This window comes from Mus caroli, chromosome 9 (genome assembly GCF_900094665.2).
Source record: "Mus caroli chromosome 9, CAROLI_EIJ_v1.1, whole genome shotgun sequence".
Taxonomy (NCBI): domain Eukaryota; kingdom Metazoa; phylum Chordata; class Mammalia; order Rodentia; family Muridae; genus Mus; species Mus caroli.
The window spans coordinates 28,139,082-28,157,242 of record NC_034578.1 but is presented as its reverse complement, the minus strand read 5'-3'; the positions used below and the strand labels follow the sequence as shown (position 1 = coordinate 28,157,242).

The 18,161-nt window shown below is 45.8% G+C and overlaps 1 protein-coding gene across 3 annotated transcripts in view; it reads right to left on the bottom strand.

Moving 5' to 3' along the window:
- Kcnj1 (potassium voltage-gated channel subfamily J member 1) overlaps positions 1-16,704 on the bottom strand; it is a 27,291-nt gene extending 10,587 nt beyond the window's left edge. The window contains exons 1-2 of one of the 3 annotated variants that reach the window (XM_029481945.1): positions 16,509-16,688; positions 3,385-3,509 (exon numbers count right to left, since the gene is read on the bottom strand). In XM_029481945.1, coding sequence (XP_029337805.1) covers positions 3,385-3,444 — 60 coding nt within the window. In that variant the 5' untranslated portion in view covers positions 3,445-3,509; positions 16,509-16,688. Of the gene's footprint in view, positions 1-3,379; positions 3,510-16,508 lie in introns of those variants that run through there. The other 2 variants (XM_021173141.2, XM_029481946.1) reach the window with 2 other exon arrangements.
- Between the last annotated feature and the right edge of the window lie 1,457 nt (positions 16,705-18,161).

The window sequence follows — 18,161 nt, the reverse complement described above, 5'->3', positions numbered from 1 at the left end:
CTTCCTTCCTTCCTTCTTTTCTTTCTTCTTGTTTTTTCAAGACAGGATTTCTCCATTGAGCCCTGGTTGTCCTGGAACTCACTTCTGTAGACCAACCTGATCTTGAACTCAGAGATCCATCTGCCTCTGCTGAAATTAAAGGAGATCTCCACCAATGCTCTGTACAATCTTCACTTTTAAGCCCATGAGCACAGTGCTTTACCAAGAGAAAACTTGGCTTTATTACCTGTGAGTAGGCTGAGCCTGAGTTGGCAGGGAAGAAAGCTAAAAAATGGAGACTTGGGCCCCAAAATGGATGAAGAGAAACCACCCTACCCTTGAAAAGTGAGAGTGTGGGAAGGGTGGTAATAAAAGGCCTCTCTGTCCTGCAGGAGACACTGCTGAATGTTGTGTACAGTGCCCCCTGGAGTACAACATAAGTAGTGCTTCTCTGATAGGGACATCTTGGGACATAGGGACATCCAAAGTCAAGACCAAATGCAAAAGTCCCTTACCTGTATCCTTACATTTAGATTTCATAATAGTTCTGAGATCCTGAGAACTGAGGTCCGGGGATGTTAAACAGCTTGCACAAGGTCACAAAGCAGAAAAGCAAGCTTAAAGATGAGAAGAATCTTTGTTTTTAAGCCCCATAGCACACTCAGAACAGCTGTGATTAGCAAGAGAAGACAAACATGCTTTCAACACCTGCATGCTCTGGGTAGAAATGGCAGTTTGGCTCAAGTCACTTTGCTTTGTGTGAGAAATCACTCAAATGGTGAGAGCTAGTAAGAGGTCAAGAGGGAACAACTGACAAGCACAGAGAGAAAGGGTTTCTGTCGAGAAAGAGTCTATACAGCAGCACCAAGAAGAGAATAGGAGGATTTGGGGTTGGGGATCCAGTGGGGAAGGCACAGGGCACAGTGGTTTGGGTCAGAGGGTCTCTAGTACCACAAGTTCAATGTCCTACTTAATGTCCTAGACAGCTCAGAAATGGTCAGAGTGCCAGTGGAAGTAGGAGGTAGCTGTGGATGCAGATGAAGACTTTATACCATCAAAATCTCTGCTTCCTTCTACAGGTTGCATGGCAGGAGCAGGCCAAGGCCTGCAGCTGGAGGAATGGTGTCTTCCATTTGTAGATGCCAATAGATACCTACAGGGTTTCTGTACCTCTATCAGGCAGGAGTTCACTCTGATGGTGACAGCTAAGGTAGCAGGCTGGGGACTCCACACACACACTCCACCTCAACGGATGGGAGAACCTGCTGGTGACACAGAGCTGTGCCCACTGTACTCTCCAATGTAGCAGAGGACACTGCCTTGGCTGTGGAGTCAGTGCTAAGTCATGCCTAGGCATGAGAATGAGACTTGGTGGCACGAAGACAGACACACACAGGTGGCAATCCATCCCTGTTGTGCTCCTACAATGGAAGTCAAACAATGCCCTCTTAAAATCTTCCTCACATGCTCTCTCCTCTGCTGGGGATAACTGATGCTCTACCTCCATGATCCCCTCACACACACCTGACTTCTTGACCTCAACTTCACTGTCACTCCTGGCAACCCTGAAATGTCAGCTTGACCATGGCTTTCTCCTATGATGTGCGACTATACCCTTTTCATGTGTTGAGCAGTCACTTTGACATACATTTACTCTGTGCCGGTTGTTTGAGGGCATTAACCCCAACTCTGTCCTCTGTGTTGTCCTTAACGCTCAATTACCCCAGCTTGGCAGAGCAGGAAGCATAGTCAGGATCATTTTCCATGGAAATAAGTAGCTCCAGGAAATTACAAAGGACTCACAAAGCTCGATCCTCAAAAAATACAAGGTAGCAATGTCAGATCGTGGGCTCTGGAGAGGTAACCCTTGGTCTCTGCGGAACCTGGGTGGGCAGTTGAGTGTGTCACAGAGACTGCCTGAAGTTCTTCTGAGACATAACCTTGTTCAGCTCCCTGGTGACCTGGGTGTCAAAAGATCACTCAAGTTACTTGCCTTTATCTGGAGAGGACTGATGCTTCTCAGAGTCAGATAGGAATGAACCTTGTGTCCCCATCAGACCTACCTGCCTCTGGGTTTGGTTAGAGGGCAAGGATCCAGTGAACAAGACACCTAGGAATGCCCAACACACAAAATCACTGTCTAGAGACATGGGACAGTTCTCTACAGATTCCTGGGTACGATCCTAAATAGATGGGCCGGGCTAGACCCCTCCTTCTATATAGGGAGATCCAGAAGAACCCACTCTGCCTCTCATGAAATTAACTCAAATTTTCAGACTTGGTCCCAGTCCAGGTCTTCCCGAGAGTATCTGTCCTAACAGCAACTTCTGGCTCCTAATAAATTTAGGATTTAAAATTAAATTAACACAATTATCCAGAGGCTTTTTCTGGTCTGCTGGTCTCTTGATTCCTCTTCCTATTAAGCAGAGAACCCCCTACAATGGAGGTGTCTGGGTATATAACCTTACGCCGAAACCAGTGTACATTCTCAGCAGGCAGTATAGGGGCAGAGACTGTAGAGAAGTCATATTACACACTCAGGAGGATATTAGATGTTTAAAGGACTCCTAGAGTGGATTATGTTATAAAGTGAAGAACAATTTTTTTTTACAAATCAAATAATCACCGAGCACTCATGCATCCCGTAGCAGTGCGCGCTTGGGTGGAGGCTGTTATTCTGGAAACTGGACACATCTGTAATGACACTGTTCTTAAATTTCACATGTCAAGCCACCCACCTCAAATGGCATGGCAATTTCATGAAAGAATTTAAATGTTTGTAAAAACGTGTATTTATTACGTGCACACAAACCCTGTTATTAGTGTGACCCTTCGGGTTCTTTGTGGTTTGGGTTCTATTACATCAACTCAGTCCTTTCAGCCCAGAAATAAATGAATTCCATGTGGGCGAGAGCCCCAAACACTGTCTGCAACAAGAACTATGCTCTGCTTTAAAGAAAACATATACAACTGCAAGCCTTGACATATCTGAGAAGGGTAACCATCCACTAAGGCCTGGAGAGGATGAAGAGGGAAGCCCATATCCATGTCCTGCATCCATGGACAATGACTGGCTCAGCTCAACTTGATGCACACATGAAGTTGGAGGCCTTTTGTGATTGGTGTGTGTGTGTGTGTGTGGGAACCTTTCTGGTCCCATATTCTAGCTGATGTTTTCTATTTACCTGTCCCTGTCCCATTGAATCCCCAGAGCAGAATGTGACAAGTAGGTTTGAGGATTTTAATCTAAACGTGGTCATTTCTTTGCTTGAACACTGGGTGTTGTATAATCACTGAACAGGTCTCCTTCTTGAGCTGAATGAGGACATTCAGACATGCCATATGGTCAGACAGAGCTGCAACAGCCCTGGGGATAGGAAGCAATGGAACCTAAGCTTACCTTACCGAGTCCTGCCACTCCTGAAGGAATAGAAGGAATGGAAGGCACAGACCCAGGGACACCATTGTCTGCACTGCCTTTCACTCCGGGCTCCTGAGAGCCCTGTTAAGGGTGCACTTCATGGAGCTTCCTGAAGGGTAAAGAGAAGGACACAGCTTGAGGTAGCCCATGGAATAGCTGAGGACCAATCTCCCTGTAGCTTCTATTGCTGTGCCCCAGGGAGCTTTCAGAGGTCAATGATTACTCATTTGGGCTTGAGCTCTGCCAAGCCATCAGAGTTACATTAATGGGGAGGCACGACATCTACCCTTCCACATCAAGGCGCTTTCTGGGAAAGCCCTGGGGCTAGAAGGAAGTGGAGCTGGTAGTCTCTGTGACCTGTGTAGCTGTGTACCACCAAGCTGTTCTCAGTGCATGCCCAGTTCATATCTTTGGGTAACTGGAATGACCTCCTCCTTGCTACAGGCAGAATCCACATTGGAAGACCTCTCAGGATGGTAACACTGTCGCAGAGCCTTCCTACCCCATTCCTTCTCACTACAGAACGTTTCATACATTCTTCACCTACTCTGTGTCTGTCTTTGACGTGAGAAAGACGAGCACAGGGAACATCCCTCCAGGACTCACGGACAAACCCAGGCTGGCAAATAACCCACTGCAGTCCCAGCTCCAGAGAGACCAGCAGGCAGCAGCTGACGCAAATTCACCCATGCCTTTCCCTGCTCTCCAGGTAGTGACCTGGAAAAGGTGAAGGAAGTTGCCCTGCCTTTCCTCTTATTCGTCCTTCTATCCTCATCAGAATGAATGGAAATGAGAATGGCCTTGGTCTCAAACCTCACTGGGCTGCAATTGTTTCCCAAATTGGCTTTATTATGACAAGGAGTAAATGAAATATAGCCATATCCTGCACAAACACTTGGCCCAGATGTTTATAGCAGCTTTATTCATTACAACTTAAATGAGGAAGCAACCCTACCTACTGTCTTTTCACTTATCAGTAATAAAATGTGGCGCACCTATAGAATGGTCCCTAAGAAGGAAGAGCTGTCTACAACATGTACACTGACTGCATGTCTATACTACAGCACGGATGAATCTTGACAGCATTACACTACTCTAAGGGGGCCAGGTATTCTATAATCCTCTTTCCAGACATGTTTGCAATACTCAAGACTGCACAGAAAGAAAGTTAGACAAGTTGCTGCCCAGATATTGAAATGCCTGCTAATAGTTCTCTAGAGGTAAAAAAAAAAAAGTTTATTATATTGACTGTGGTGATCGTTGAGTAGCTTTATAAATGTATTATTCAAAATAACTCCTTAAGAACATTTCTGATAGTGGGATTGTAGAATGGGAGTTATATCCTGCCTAAGCTGAAAGCAAATACTATGTGTTTGCCACATAGTAGGGGGTACAACAAACTTCTTTCCACCCTCACCCAGCTTCCATTTTTTCAGATACTTGATGGGGCCTCAAGTGACCCTGACATCACCACCACCAAATGGTTACTTGATCCCAGAGTACAGAAAGAAGAAAGCCTCGCTCTGGGCACAGTCCTTTCTATGCAGATAGAGGCTCCCTGGCTATAGAGGCAATTCTTCTCTGGTCTGTGTTCTCCTAGGCATGGGGGGAGGAAGTATCAGGTACAGCAGAAATGGAGTCCTAGGTCTCCATCAGGCTACACAGGATGAATTCTGATCTGGAATTTCAGCTCCAGGTGTTAGACTACTACACCCAGGGCTGTTAGCTGGGACTTCAGCTCCCACTAGCACACCAGGCAAGCCTCATGGGGCCCTGACCAGACCACAGAGGATGGGAGGATGGTCTCATGGATTTGGCCTGCTCACTGCCCTGAATGTAGGCTTGCCACACCCTACCCCACACATCATCATCTCCAGTTCTTTCTCTTTGTCTTTCTGCTCTTCGCCACTTAGTACTTCCACGATTTCCAGCTCTTTATTCTTTGCCTGCAGCTCTTGTTTTCTGGAGTTAGTATCACTAATTTTTTATTCCTAGTCAGTACCAACTCAAAGACAACCCAAGAGTCCACACAACCATTTAGAACCAGTCCTTGCAAATGGAGAGACCGTTCAGCAATTAAGAGCCTGACTATCCTTCTAGAGGACCTGAGTTTGATTTCCAGCACCTACATAGAAGCTTAAAACCACCAGTAATTTCAGTCCCAGGGGATACATCACCTGCTTCTGGTCTCAGGAACACATGCACATAAGCAAAATACCTATATACACCAAATAATAAAATAGTTTATAGAAAATTTAAAAAAATAGAACAGAAAGCTGCGTAGTTCCATAGTTCCACCACTCCATCCCCTACCCTGCTGCCCACTTCCACCCCACAGGACTCCAGGAGAGAAACCAAACTGTGGCTGGTGATGGGCTCTTGCTGCTGCAGAGGGTAGTATCTGACAGAGGGATGGCATGGAGTGCAGACTCGGGAGCTAGACAGCAGATGACAGGATCTCAGACCTTCTAGAAGTTGGACCCTTGAACATAAGCAGAGCTGATGTTTTTGCATGCTTCCTGAAGAGTGTCATTATCAAGAGTAGTAATGCATGGGAGCAGGGAACACACCTCAATGTTCAGTAGGCAACCTTTTAATGGAACCCTTGAGCAGGGTATGGTGGCACATGTCTTTAATTCCAGCACTCAGGAGTCAGAAGCAAATGGATCTCTGTGGATTCTAGGGCAGCCGGGTCTACAGAATGAGTTCCGGGACATTCGAGGCTACATAGAAAGACCCTGTCACAAGAAAACCAAACCAAATAAACCAAGAAGAATCCTCACCTGGATTGACACAAATCACAATAACTTGGATGATGACACCTGGTCAAATCTAGGTCCTCTGGATACATGAATGTGTGATGCTTTGGGGGAGAAACTTAAAGACAGCCTATGACAATCTGAGCCCTAAACTAACCCAGTCCACCTGCTGAGCAAGTGCAGACTCCCTCCAGACTCTGGCCTTAAAACAGGTGGCCAGGTTCAAGTCAAGCTTGAACTCCAGCTCTGCCATCCTCTGGGGTATGATCAGGCAGCCCATCTGGGGGTTCCCAGGGCTTATTTCCCACATCTAACCTATTAGGACTAAGGGAAGGGAGAGGAGGGGAATTGCCAAGCAGTTTTGCTCCTCTCCCTCCCTCCCTCCCTCCCTCCCTCCCTCCCTCCCTCCCGCCTGCACCAATGCTCCATGATTTCCTCACTCAGGCATCCAGCAGCATCAAACTAAAGTCCCGATGTGTTCACTGCTCTGGCTCGTCCCGGTAACAGACTTGCCTTACCATCCTCTTAGATTCTTAGATACTTGCTCTCTCTATTCTACCTTCATTTTCTCTGGCCTCTCCAAGCTTTTACATAGAATACTACTGTCTCTGTTCTCTTTTAAACTTTTTAAACTTTTAAATCCTTGATATGTTCATAAATGCTAAAAATGAGCAGGTCTTTGGTAATGAAGATAATTAGATGAAGGTAATTAGAATGACGGTAATTAGAGAGATTACTGAAGCCCCATAGGTGATGTTGGATACAAAGTAGTGCTAGCACGCAAGCCTTCACACACGTGGCACACCAGTCCACTGACTTCCATTGACTTACTCATTCAAGAGGCATTTGTAGACAGTATGTGCTCCTTCAGTCTTAATGCTGATCACAACTTGGGCCTCATACCCTTCAGGAACCAGAGAGTCAGGAATTTAGTTCCAGCTGAGCACAGCTGTCAATCTCTCACACTATTTCTAGAGGTTTTCCTGCTTCATTAGGGAGCCTTAGCAAGGTAGGACCAAGCAGAACAACCAACAAAAAAACTCTCCTGACTAGCCGAGGAATACAGAGAAGCCCATACTGAAACATAGGGAGATAGCAGCTAAGTGATCCAGAAACACTCCACCATATTTTATTGACAGTTAATCTGCTAGCATGATATATTCTTCTGGCTACAGTTAGGGTGTGTTGAATTGACAATGAGTAAAAATATGGGAAAGAGGTATTTTAGAGTCCTTTGAAGATGAGAAGAAACTGGATGCATTAAACTGGCTGGAAAACCATGACTGTTCCATGAACCTCTCTTGGATCTAGTTTAGCCTCAGAGTAATTTGGGGACAGATCAGAAGAATGATATTTACGGGTCTTAATTTATCTAAGGCACACTCCGTGCTAAGCTCAAGGATTGCAACTGCTCCATAGCACTGCATGGTTAGCTGTGGTTACAGCTACTATCCCTGGTTAGAAAGGACGACACCAGAGACTACAAAGGCCAAGTGAATGAATGGCATTCACAGAATCAGGAAACTGGGGGCTAGCCTATGGTACTCAACAGTTGTGATCTGGGACATGATGTAATGAATGGGTGAATAATTAAATGTATTTCTAAAATGTCTCCCTCCCTAGCTTCCTCACACAGACCTGAAGGCTGGCAGTACATTCTCTGCAGGTGGCCCTCTCACACATGACTAAAGGCCCTCTGTAGCATTGGCATTGGAGACTTGATCCCTCCTTGGCAGGACATCACTGCAGGAGGAAGGAGAAGGCACTTGGCGAGTGACTTCCTATGTTGCACCAGAAACTGAGCTTAGTAGTAATCATTCATTCAGGCCTCACAGTGATGACCATAATATATATGTATGCTCAACTCTGTTTAGCACGGGAGGGATCTGAGGTTTAGTGGGTGACTGCTGCTGATTGAGGCACTCACTGGGGACCGAACCTAGGTCTTGCATCATGCCTAACACTACTCTGTGGTTAAGCTCCAAGTCATCCCACCTACCCCACTGCCCCACACCCCACCACTGCCACTCCCCCTGCCTCCCAGAGAGGTTAAATAGCTCCTATGAGGCAGAGGATGGAATCTTAAAACTCAACCTAGTGTCCAAATACAAGTTCCCTCGGGACTTGACCAATAATTTGACCAATAAGATAAGTGAATTCTAACACCCACAGTGGAGTCTGGGAGGCAGGGAAACCTGAGGAAGACTGGTCCTTCACACCTCCTGTCTTCCTTCCCCAGGCTCTGATGCCTTCCCTGCTTTCATCGGATGCCTGTCATATGCAGGGAACCCTGCTGAGAACTGGGAGAGAGCATCCATGGTCTGGTGTTTGGGGAGGAAGACAGAACTGGACAGATAATAAAAATGACCCCAATAAACACTGTGATGATAAATTGTGAGAAGGACTAAGGAATGCACATTAACTAGAAGTGGCCCTGAGAAGGCCAGTAATGGGGCATGGCATTTGCCTGTGTGCATTTCCTCCAGGAAAGGAGCCAGTGGGAGATCTCAAGTCACACCCATGAGGCTGTAAGAAATTCTGTATGCCTCTTGTTCTTTCTCTCCTCCTCCTCCTCCATCACCACCATCAACATCATCCTGTTCACCATCACCACCATCATCACCACCACATCACCATCATTATCATCCTGTCTCCTTTGTTCTACCTCTAGATTCTAGTTCTAGAAAATAGAATTTGCTTTAGTGGGATATCAGGGGAGTCTGTCCTAAAGACAATTTTGTTAAATTTCCTTCTGATATCAGAAAAAGAGTAAGGACTCTGCCTCAGAGAAAGGTCCACTCCTACATGACAGTGGGATCTGCTCAAGTGCACTTGCTGCTCTTACCGAGGACCTAAACGCCATCCTCATCGTCATCAGGAGTCGCACAACCACCTGAACAACAGTTCCAGGAGATCCACAACCCTCTTCTGCCCTCCAAGGACACACACATACATGTAGCGTGTACTCATGCAGACAAACACACACATGCACGGAATGTTGAAAAAGAATAAATTCTTAAAATAAAATAATAAAGTGGAAGGCTCTTCATTGGGTCAACACTTGTCAGTTTGGCTTGATTTATTAGATGTAGCACACTGTTTTTAGTCTTTTACGTGGACAGACAATAAGCCAGGCATCGTGGCACATGCCTTTAGTCCCAGCACTAGAGAGGCAGAGGCAGGTGAATCTTAGTGAGTTCAAGGACAACCTGGTCTATATAGAGAAGTCCAGGACAACCAAGAATACATAGAGAGAGCAACCATCCTCCATCTTATAGTATACAGACAATGTAGTGTCTCTTGTCCCTATACATCTCTTGTAGTGTTATACTCTCACCTCAAGGAATACACAGGAACTGCTGTGGGTGCTAACAGGTATCTGGAGTCTATTGGACATCATGTGCCCATTTAAACTACTCTATTTTTTCAAAACCAATTAAAGTTCTTATAATAACATTAGCATCATTTTAAGAAAGCTCATAGTTTTGTGAGATTTGTCAAAAAACTCTATATTTTAGGATCATTTGAAAAATAGGTAAGTCCTGTTCTACTGAAGATCTGGAACAGAGAATGGCTGTTGTATCCAACAGCACTCAGTTTCCCCAACCAGCTCTTGAAGGGGATAGATGCAGGCAGGATGGGCTACAGTACCACTAAATGTGACTAGATGTGGTGTGCCGGGTTTTTACTTCTGGAGGTGGCAAGATTATCAAAGGGTTCAGTTATCTTGGTTTAATAGGAGAATAATCTGAGGATAGGGCATTGTCAATGACTGGGGCCATCTTATTAAAAGACAGTGAGGATTTCTGGATTAGTTTTACAACTAAGGGCATAAGTGGGGATCTTTTCTACAGATGATGAAAACACATATAATAGGTAGCTTAGAACAGTTGCTAGTCATTTACCAGAAAAGTCCTGTTGTAAGACAACTTTAGGATCAGTGTTCTCTTATTCTGGCTGTGTGTGCTTTCAGTCCATCAAGCATGTGTTTTAGCCATGTGGGACCACATTTTAAAAAATATATATTTTCCACCTTAAGGTTGCGGATCAATTCTGTTTTAATTATAAAGGATCCAACTGAACTGAATGGATAGGAAGTGAAGAGGAGTTTGCCTCAAAGAAAAACCAAAGACCAAACTGTGAGGCCTTTGTCTGCACTCTTGAGTTGGGTGGGATCCACACACTGCCTGGAAATCTGCAGTAACATGTACACCTGATTCAGGAGTCATTTTGGGCTAAGTGAGGCCCAAAATCTTGTTGGAAGTTGAGGCAACACACTCTCCCCAAATCCAGAGATGCCTGTAGTCATCAAGACCAGAACCCTCTGGTCATCCTGACAAACAAGGACCAAGCTTTGTCTTTGTGTCTACAGAAAAGAACGGGTACGAGCCCCTCTCATAGGCATGGCTCTCATTTCCTTTCTTTAAATATCAGGAATGATCTAGACGAAACCCAAAAAGAGGCCTATATTTTGGCACAGTGTATCATAGAAAAATCATTAAGTTCCCTTTAGAACACAGTAAAATATATTAGGTAATATTAAGTAAAATGTTTCAAAACCATACAAGTCCACACCATGAAGGTCTGGTATTAAGTTACAGATAAAACACTGACTTTGTCAGCGCGTATTAGAAACAGCCAGAAAACACTGAAGAGGCACAGCTTAGCCACTCCTTTTTGAAAAAAGACACCTGAGTTAGATCAGCATGCAGACACCAGGAGACAAGGTACATTTGGAGCAAGAACTGATGACCGAAGGAATGCCATAATTTAGGAAGATAGAAAAGATCCTGTAGCCAGGTACAGAAGTGCATGCACAGAGGGGAGCTGTAGGCAGAAAGAATGGCCTCTGCCCAAGAGAGGGGAGTCCAGGCCTTACCACCAAAGAAAGACAAGGAAAATTCAATGTAACCAGGCAAAAACGCCAACGATGTCCACAGGATCTCATTCTGCACCATTTGGCTCCCCGTCCTTATATTTCATCAGATGAATTTAAAAGACACTCAAGTGTGGTGTGTAGGACACAGACTTTATTTCAGGTGGTGGCAGAAAAAAAACAGAGTTTAACCAAGTGAAGCACCCCCAAGAGAGTGGGCCATGGTGGAAGTGGCCACTGCTCAGATTTACATTAGAAAGTAGTCTTTATACTCCATTGAGTGTGTTGGGCAGCTTCCTGTGGGGTGGGCTTTTCTAGGTGATTGACAGGAAAAGAACAAAAGTAGGTAGTGTTTTGAGGAAACCATTGGAATTTCACACCTGAACCCTAGATAAAAGTTAGAGCTCAGAGTCCATTCTTCAAATCAGCAGTCAGTTCTGTCCATAGGCTTCAACAAATCCTTCAAGCTCCACTAGTAGCTTGAATCTTTAGGGGATAATTGTGATGCTTCTATTTCTAGTGTTACCAGGGAAACAAGGGGTGTGGGGTGAGCCCATCCCCAATGTCTCCCAGGTCTGTGAGTATCTAGCTAGCTGCCTAACATTGGCAGCCCTCATACCTGACACCCGGTCTGTGTTTCCAATGAGAGAGAAAGTTTCACGGAGCAGAACTGACTTCACACTTTACTCAGGCCAGCAAGGCATGGCTGCCTGGGGGTCTTCTAGCATAATCTTAGGGCATTGCCTGTACCTTACCTCTGAGCACAATTCAAACTCTATACTCCATGCATAACTGTCGGTAGCTCAACCCCTCAATAACATCAGAATAAAAGGTTGACTGTGCAGATAAACTTGAGGCTGGATCCTCTTATCTCTCTGAATATCTTATCACTGGACTCCACTCCATGGGTCCAAATTTTATGCACATTTTTTTCCATGAGACACTAGTAACAGTCATTCACATTTGCCAAGTTCACTCTTCAAGGACAAATGGCTGATCTGGAAAGAGCCAGAAAACTCCCAAGAATTTAATCAAGGGCAACGAACCGTGAGATTTCCCTTAGGGGCAGTCACCTGAAAGAACTTTGCTTGCCCTAATTCTGAAAAAAAAAACAAAACACCATATTAACCTGTTGCTTTCAAATGGTGTTCAGTGCATATTTAAATCGTCTCCCTGAGGACCAGGCGGCACACTGATATACACCGATAAACACAATTCCTGAATCTGAGCCAAAAAACATGGTGTCAGTGCAATCAGAGGAGAATTCAGAATCTTTTTCTTGTGGCCTGTGAGCAAGTTACTACCATACTGTGGGTCTTTAGTCTCTTCTTCCGTGCAATGGATAGCCTGGGTTCAAAGATTTAAGGCAGTGTTTTTGACCTGCTTGTGACAGGATGCAGCCAGAGCATTCATAGGCGTTTTGGGGAGCAAGTGAGTGAGGCTCCGTGTTTTGGGCTTGTCAGTACTTCTGAGGTTGCCTGTCACGTGCATCATTCCTGGGCTCTTGCTGTTATTTCTAAGGTGTCTATTATTTTTAATTCCTTGTGTCCATGTATATGTGTGTCTTTGAGTAGGTCTGTATACATGAGTCCAGGTGTCCCTGGAGCCCAGAGACTTGATCCCCCTGGGACTGGAGTTACAGGCAATTGTGAGTCATCCTGTTGGATTCTGGGAACCACACTTAGCATATCTAACAAAAGTGGCATGTGCTCATATCACTGAGCCCTCCCTCCTGCTCACTGATGCTACCTCTTTACAGCTTCTGCAGTTCTGCACATCAGTCTTGCTCCCCTTCCCATATGCTGGAAGATCCTAACAAGGCCGTGGGAGGACTCGGATGCTGCCTCTAATGTCCTTCTGTCATCGGCACATTACGGCTCGCTCAGGCTCTTCTGGGCTGGAAACTGGAATCCACGCCAGGACTCCCATGACCTAAGTCAACTTTTGACTCCTGTTGACTTTTCCAAGACTTCCACACGGCTTGTCTCCTCTACTCTTTTTTTCCTTTGAAGATTTTGCTTGTTCATATTCCATTTTGTTTTTCCAGGGTCCACACCCTGCTTTTCCACTCTCATCATCCATTACCCAGAAAGCCATTCCTTGCCCTTTCAGAGTAGAACTAACGTTCGTGAATCATGCATGTTCTGGGAGGCAGAACAGGCTGGGAGGATCCTCTCTTGACTTCCCACAGTCTGTGCTACCTTTTCTCAACCCATCAGGAGGGGATGATCTTATCTGAAAAGACAGATCTAGGCCTAGATGTGAGGGTGGAAGAAAAGCAGGAAAGTACAATCTTCCTTCCTTAAGGGCCTAGCTAGGTTTGCCTTGTCTTAGATGTTACAAAAGCTAAACTAGAGAGTCACTTTGGGTTTCTGTCAGGACCGTAAGGGTCAGTTTAGTTTGAGGAACAAATGTCCTGAAGTAGCTGGCTTCACAGCTGCTGTCTAAAGTAGGCCAGCACTTAGAGCCAAGATCTCTGGATTTCCTGACTATACTGTGGGGCTTTACCAAGCATTTCAAAGCCAGTGACCCCCACCTGAAAGGGCACAGGATAAGGGATGAATGGGGGTACTGGGGTTCCATAGAACTCAGATATGAATCCCAGCTCTGCACATACCAGGGATTGACCCAGTGCTTCCCAAACTGGGCACTCTGAAGATATCATGGGTGGCAAATGTTGATCTGTGTGGCTTCGAAGATTAGTGAGGACCTGAGAGAGTAGGCTTAACAGCCTCGTCTCCGTACACAGCAGACTGTGCAAACACCATCAAGCTCCATGCCACCAAGCAGGAAAAGCTCAAGAGATATTACCTCAGCCTCCTTTGACCACACTGCTGAGGGGGCCTAAGCAGCATCATTCCTGGGAAGAAGATGCCCTTGGAACACTCACTTGGTTGGAGTAGGTAGGTTTAGTAAGAGAAGAGCCTCTATCATTCAGCAATTGTGCTGTGCGTCCTGGCATTGTCTCAACCTTAGACTGTTGCATTAACTCACTGCTGTGTCCTACGGTGCCACGGAGGGATTAGTCCTCTAAAGCCAAACTGACTCTTCATCCACCACAATGCCTCACTTCAGCCTGAAGCACCCAGGAGAAAAGAGACCGGCTACAACTTCTCCCCAGACAACTGCGCATTTCAGAGATGCGGATTAGACAAGAGGCATCTATCTGCAAGGTGAGTCCACTGCCCAACATGTCTCTCACTTCATCTCTCTGAAGCTGCAGCCCAGATCGAGGTATGAAGATTATGTGAAAGGAAAATGCTCGTTGCCATTCAAAGCCTGATGTTTCATCCTTGCCAGGTCTCCAGCTTTGCTTCTCTCTTCCCTGTCCCCTGCTAGAGCCAGCCGGTCAGCAGCTGGATCTCAAGGATTCAACCCCTCAGGGGCCTCCTACCTCTTTCCCAGTCCACCTTGCACTCAAAGCCTTCTTTCCACAAACAGACTAAGCTCTTAACCTATCACGTCTTATGAGGCCTTTTGTCCCACAAACCCCGTGGCTTCTCTTGTCTTATATTACACATCCACTCTCACCCCCACCCTGCTGCCACTGGCTTAATGCACCCTGTATGTGTCATGCCTGCATGCCTTTGTGAACAATATGTCCCTATTCTGGAACATTCTTTCTCTTGCCCCGATCAGGTACCATCCTATCTACCTAAGGTTTTTAGGAGAATGCTATTTTGAAGTCTTCTATTAACAAAGTACAGCATGCTTCACTCGCACTCGGCCATGATTCTGCGAGTGCCCCTCTCTGTGGAAGCCCCAGGTCACACATACCACACAATGAGCCTAGACTGGAAATGCCAGGCCACCACACCAATGCTGCCATGACATGCATTTGTCTGGCCACGCAGTGTTGTCCCAGGACCTAGCATGGTTCCCAGAACATTCTAAGTTTGCTTATTGCACACTTGTGAGAACACATAAGAAGATGTAAAGGACAGCAGGCATAATGTTAATGAGTGTAAGAACAAAGGAAAGACAAGTGTCGTCGAAAGCATGCTTGATTATAGAGAAAGAGAACTCCAGTGTGGGTTACAGGAGAATCAAAGTGCTGGGACATAGAAGTCATCCTAGAGAAAGTTCTGGAAAGAGAGCTTGGGAAGCCATCTGTCCATGGAAATCCTTAAGCAGAGAAAAGCAAAACATGTGAGTCACAGCTGGGTCTGCGGGAAGTCACCAGGCTTCGAAAAGGCCCAAGATAGATATGTAACCTAGTATCAGAAACACCTGGCGGAGCAAAGGCAAGGGACATGCATGGGGGACTCCGATTCAGCTCTCCAGAGCAGAGCATGTGTGACCGTGCTAAGCAGCTCACACGATGACTGCCTTTAAGAGTCAGACAAAGCAAACCAAAAGCCACCAACAGCATCAGAAGTCCAAGACTCTGTCATGAGCAATTTGTGCTCTCTGCTTCTTTACAAGTTCAGTCTTCAGCCTGAAAGGACTTGATCACTTCCTTGTGTAGAAGGAAACCCATCTCCATGAAATGAGTGTTGGAGAAAAGAAAATGGGAGGGAAAAAAAACAACTTGGAATGACTGCTATTTCCCCCAGATAATCCTATCCCATTGTGACTTGAAAAGCGGCAGTTGATTGACCGGTGGGAACACATTCACATAAAATATCAAGTAGAACAGAGCAGAGGGCCAATGAGGAACCCCAACACCTCGGTACTGGGCACTCCTCTAGCACAGAAGTGTCTGGAAAGCCCTTGTCTACCTTCACTTCCTTCCATACTCACTGTGTTCTGCTCTAAGAGTTGTAAGTTGCCCTTTGCCTCAATGTTAATTACAGACGGCCACCTTCTTTTGAGTAGCTATGAACAGAATCCGTTAGAGACAGATATTTGGAGAAGGAGCCCCGTGCCTGTCAGAGTGTAGAGAACCAGTTGGCATCGTTACCACCCGGAACATTTGTCAGAACAATATTTAGGGAGCTGAACAGATAACAACAGGTCGAAATGCCTGCAGTGAAAATGGTACAAAAGGCCACCAAGTGTTACGTAGGGAAACTAAGCACTTGCCTGAGACAAGATGTCGGAGAACTTGTAACTTGCCTTGGCTGCACTAGACTTCAATAGCACCTTTATCCTCTGCCTTTCAAGGCAGGGAAGATCTGAGGGAGGTTCTACTATTAAACAAGATGCTGCTTTTAGGATGCTCAGAGGCAGCCCCATGCTCATCCTGCAGCTAAGAGAAGACATTGCACTGGAGTGATGCAATCATGCTCACACAGGCTTCCAGCCTCAGAGCTATGAAGTGGCCGAGGGAAGGCAGAATGTGTAATCCTTCTACTAATCCACCTGCAACCAGCAGATCACAGGCGAGAGGGGATTTAAAACCACACTCTTATCCCTCAGGGAGGGAGGGACAAATCTGTCTCGGTTACTGGTAGGGAAAAAAGGAGGCTAAACTTGCATGAGAATTAACTAGTATTTCAACAGAAAGGCAATGAGATGTGTGTCCTCTTACCTCATGGATTGCTGGGGTAAATGTGGAGACAAACGTTCATTTTCTTGGTCCCCAAGAGAGCAGTCAGGTGCTTGATGTGAGAAAGTCCCTTGCACCTTTGATTTGAGAGTTTGGATGCCCCAGCTAAAGGTACCCAGTACCTTGGGTTTTATGTCTGTGTGTCAGCTTAGACTGGCTCCTGACTCATCTATATGCAGCAGTTCTCAAAGAACATGGTTTACTTTATAACCGGATCCAACAAGAGTAGGCGTGGCCTTAAATGATTGAGATACACCGAAGGTGTTGGGCTGCCAAGATAATTAAGAGAGACTGGTTTATGGAGCCAGGGCTTGGAACCAGAGGAAGGCCTTCTTGTGTGATAGTGTCCACATCACATAAGTGAATATACAAGGTCCAGAAAGCTCCACAGTGAGAATTCAGGGTTTTCAAGGAGCCCCTCCAAAGTGTCACCTGCCTGGTGACTCACTCAGCTATTCTAGGAGGTTGGGCTAACCTGACCTTCCAATGGTCCTTCCTTGTCACTATAGGTATAAAGCAATGTTTATATCACAGACTCTTAAGGAGATTGATCAGCAGGGTTGAGACCCTATCCACCAACTTCTGCCCGAGGCAAGTTACCTAGGGCTGCCTGACCTAAGAAGTCTGTACTGTGAAGTAAGATAATGCAGGAAGTGCCTTGGTATGTTTCCACTCTCTTTAGTCACCCCGACTGACATCTGATCCTAGACCCCTTCTAAGTTGTTGTTCTAGGTGCCCCTTTGGGTTACAATGTCCTCTCAGAACACCATTGATCACCATCAGAAGCGTGGGAAAGCCGCCATCGTGCAGGAGAAACAGTGGCCGTCTAAGCACTGTCTCATTACCTGACAACAAGGAAACACCAGCCTCAACTCAGGAGTGGAACCAAGGAACCAAACAGAAGGGCTGAGAAGCACCTCAGCTTGGAGACGCTGTGCCAGCGGCTCTGACACCATAGATACTATATAGCCGTTTCTTCCATATTGAAACATTCCACTGAGAAGGATAATAGATGCTCACAAATCTCACAAGAGAATATAAGACTCACAAGGCCCCTCCTCAGAAATTTGTAGATGGGAAATAACTGCTGTGGACAGGAGACTCTTTGGGGATGTAGCTTTTATCATGCTGATGTCAATGACAAGCTGTCAATGTTGTTAGAGTGGGCTTTGGGTAATGCAGCTCCCCGAGGCACCTACGCTTCTATAAGTAAGGTCCATCTACCCTCCTATAGATAACCCCAATGCCCACATTGCTTCATCAAGTTAGACTTGGGTGGAATTGTGCTCACCAGTGTCCTTTCAGGGTTGAACAGACTTTTGTTCGTGTCCCCAGGAAAAGTCACACAGAAACTGCCTTATAGAGCAGAACTGACACATGATGATATTTACAGCAGAGATGAAATGGAAATTGATCCAGAAATGCTTGAGTGAAGGGTATCAGGGCTTCAAATACTTACACGACCAGCTCATGTCATAGGCAAGGAAGAAGAATGCAGTAGATCATTGTTGTCGTACATGTTGAGATGTATTTGATAATGTGATCATCTTAAAAGGAAGAACCTGTAAGGGGTGGTGAAGTCATGAGGGCAAAGCCCTCAAGGATGGTATCCTGGCCTGTGTAGAGGGGCTTGGT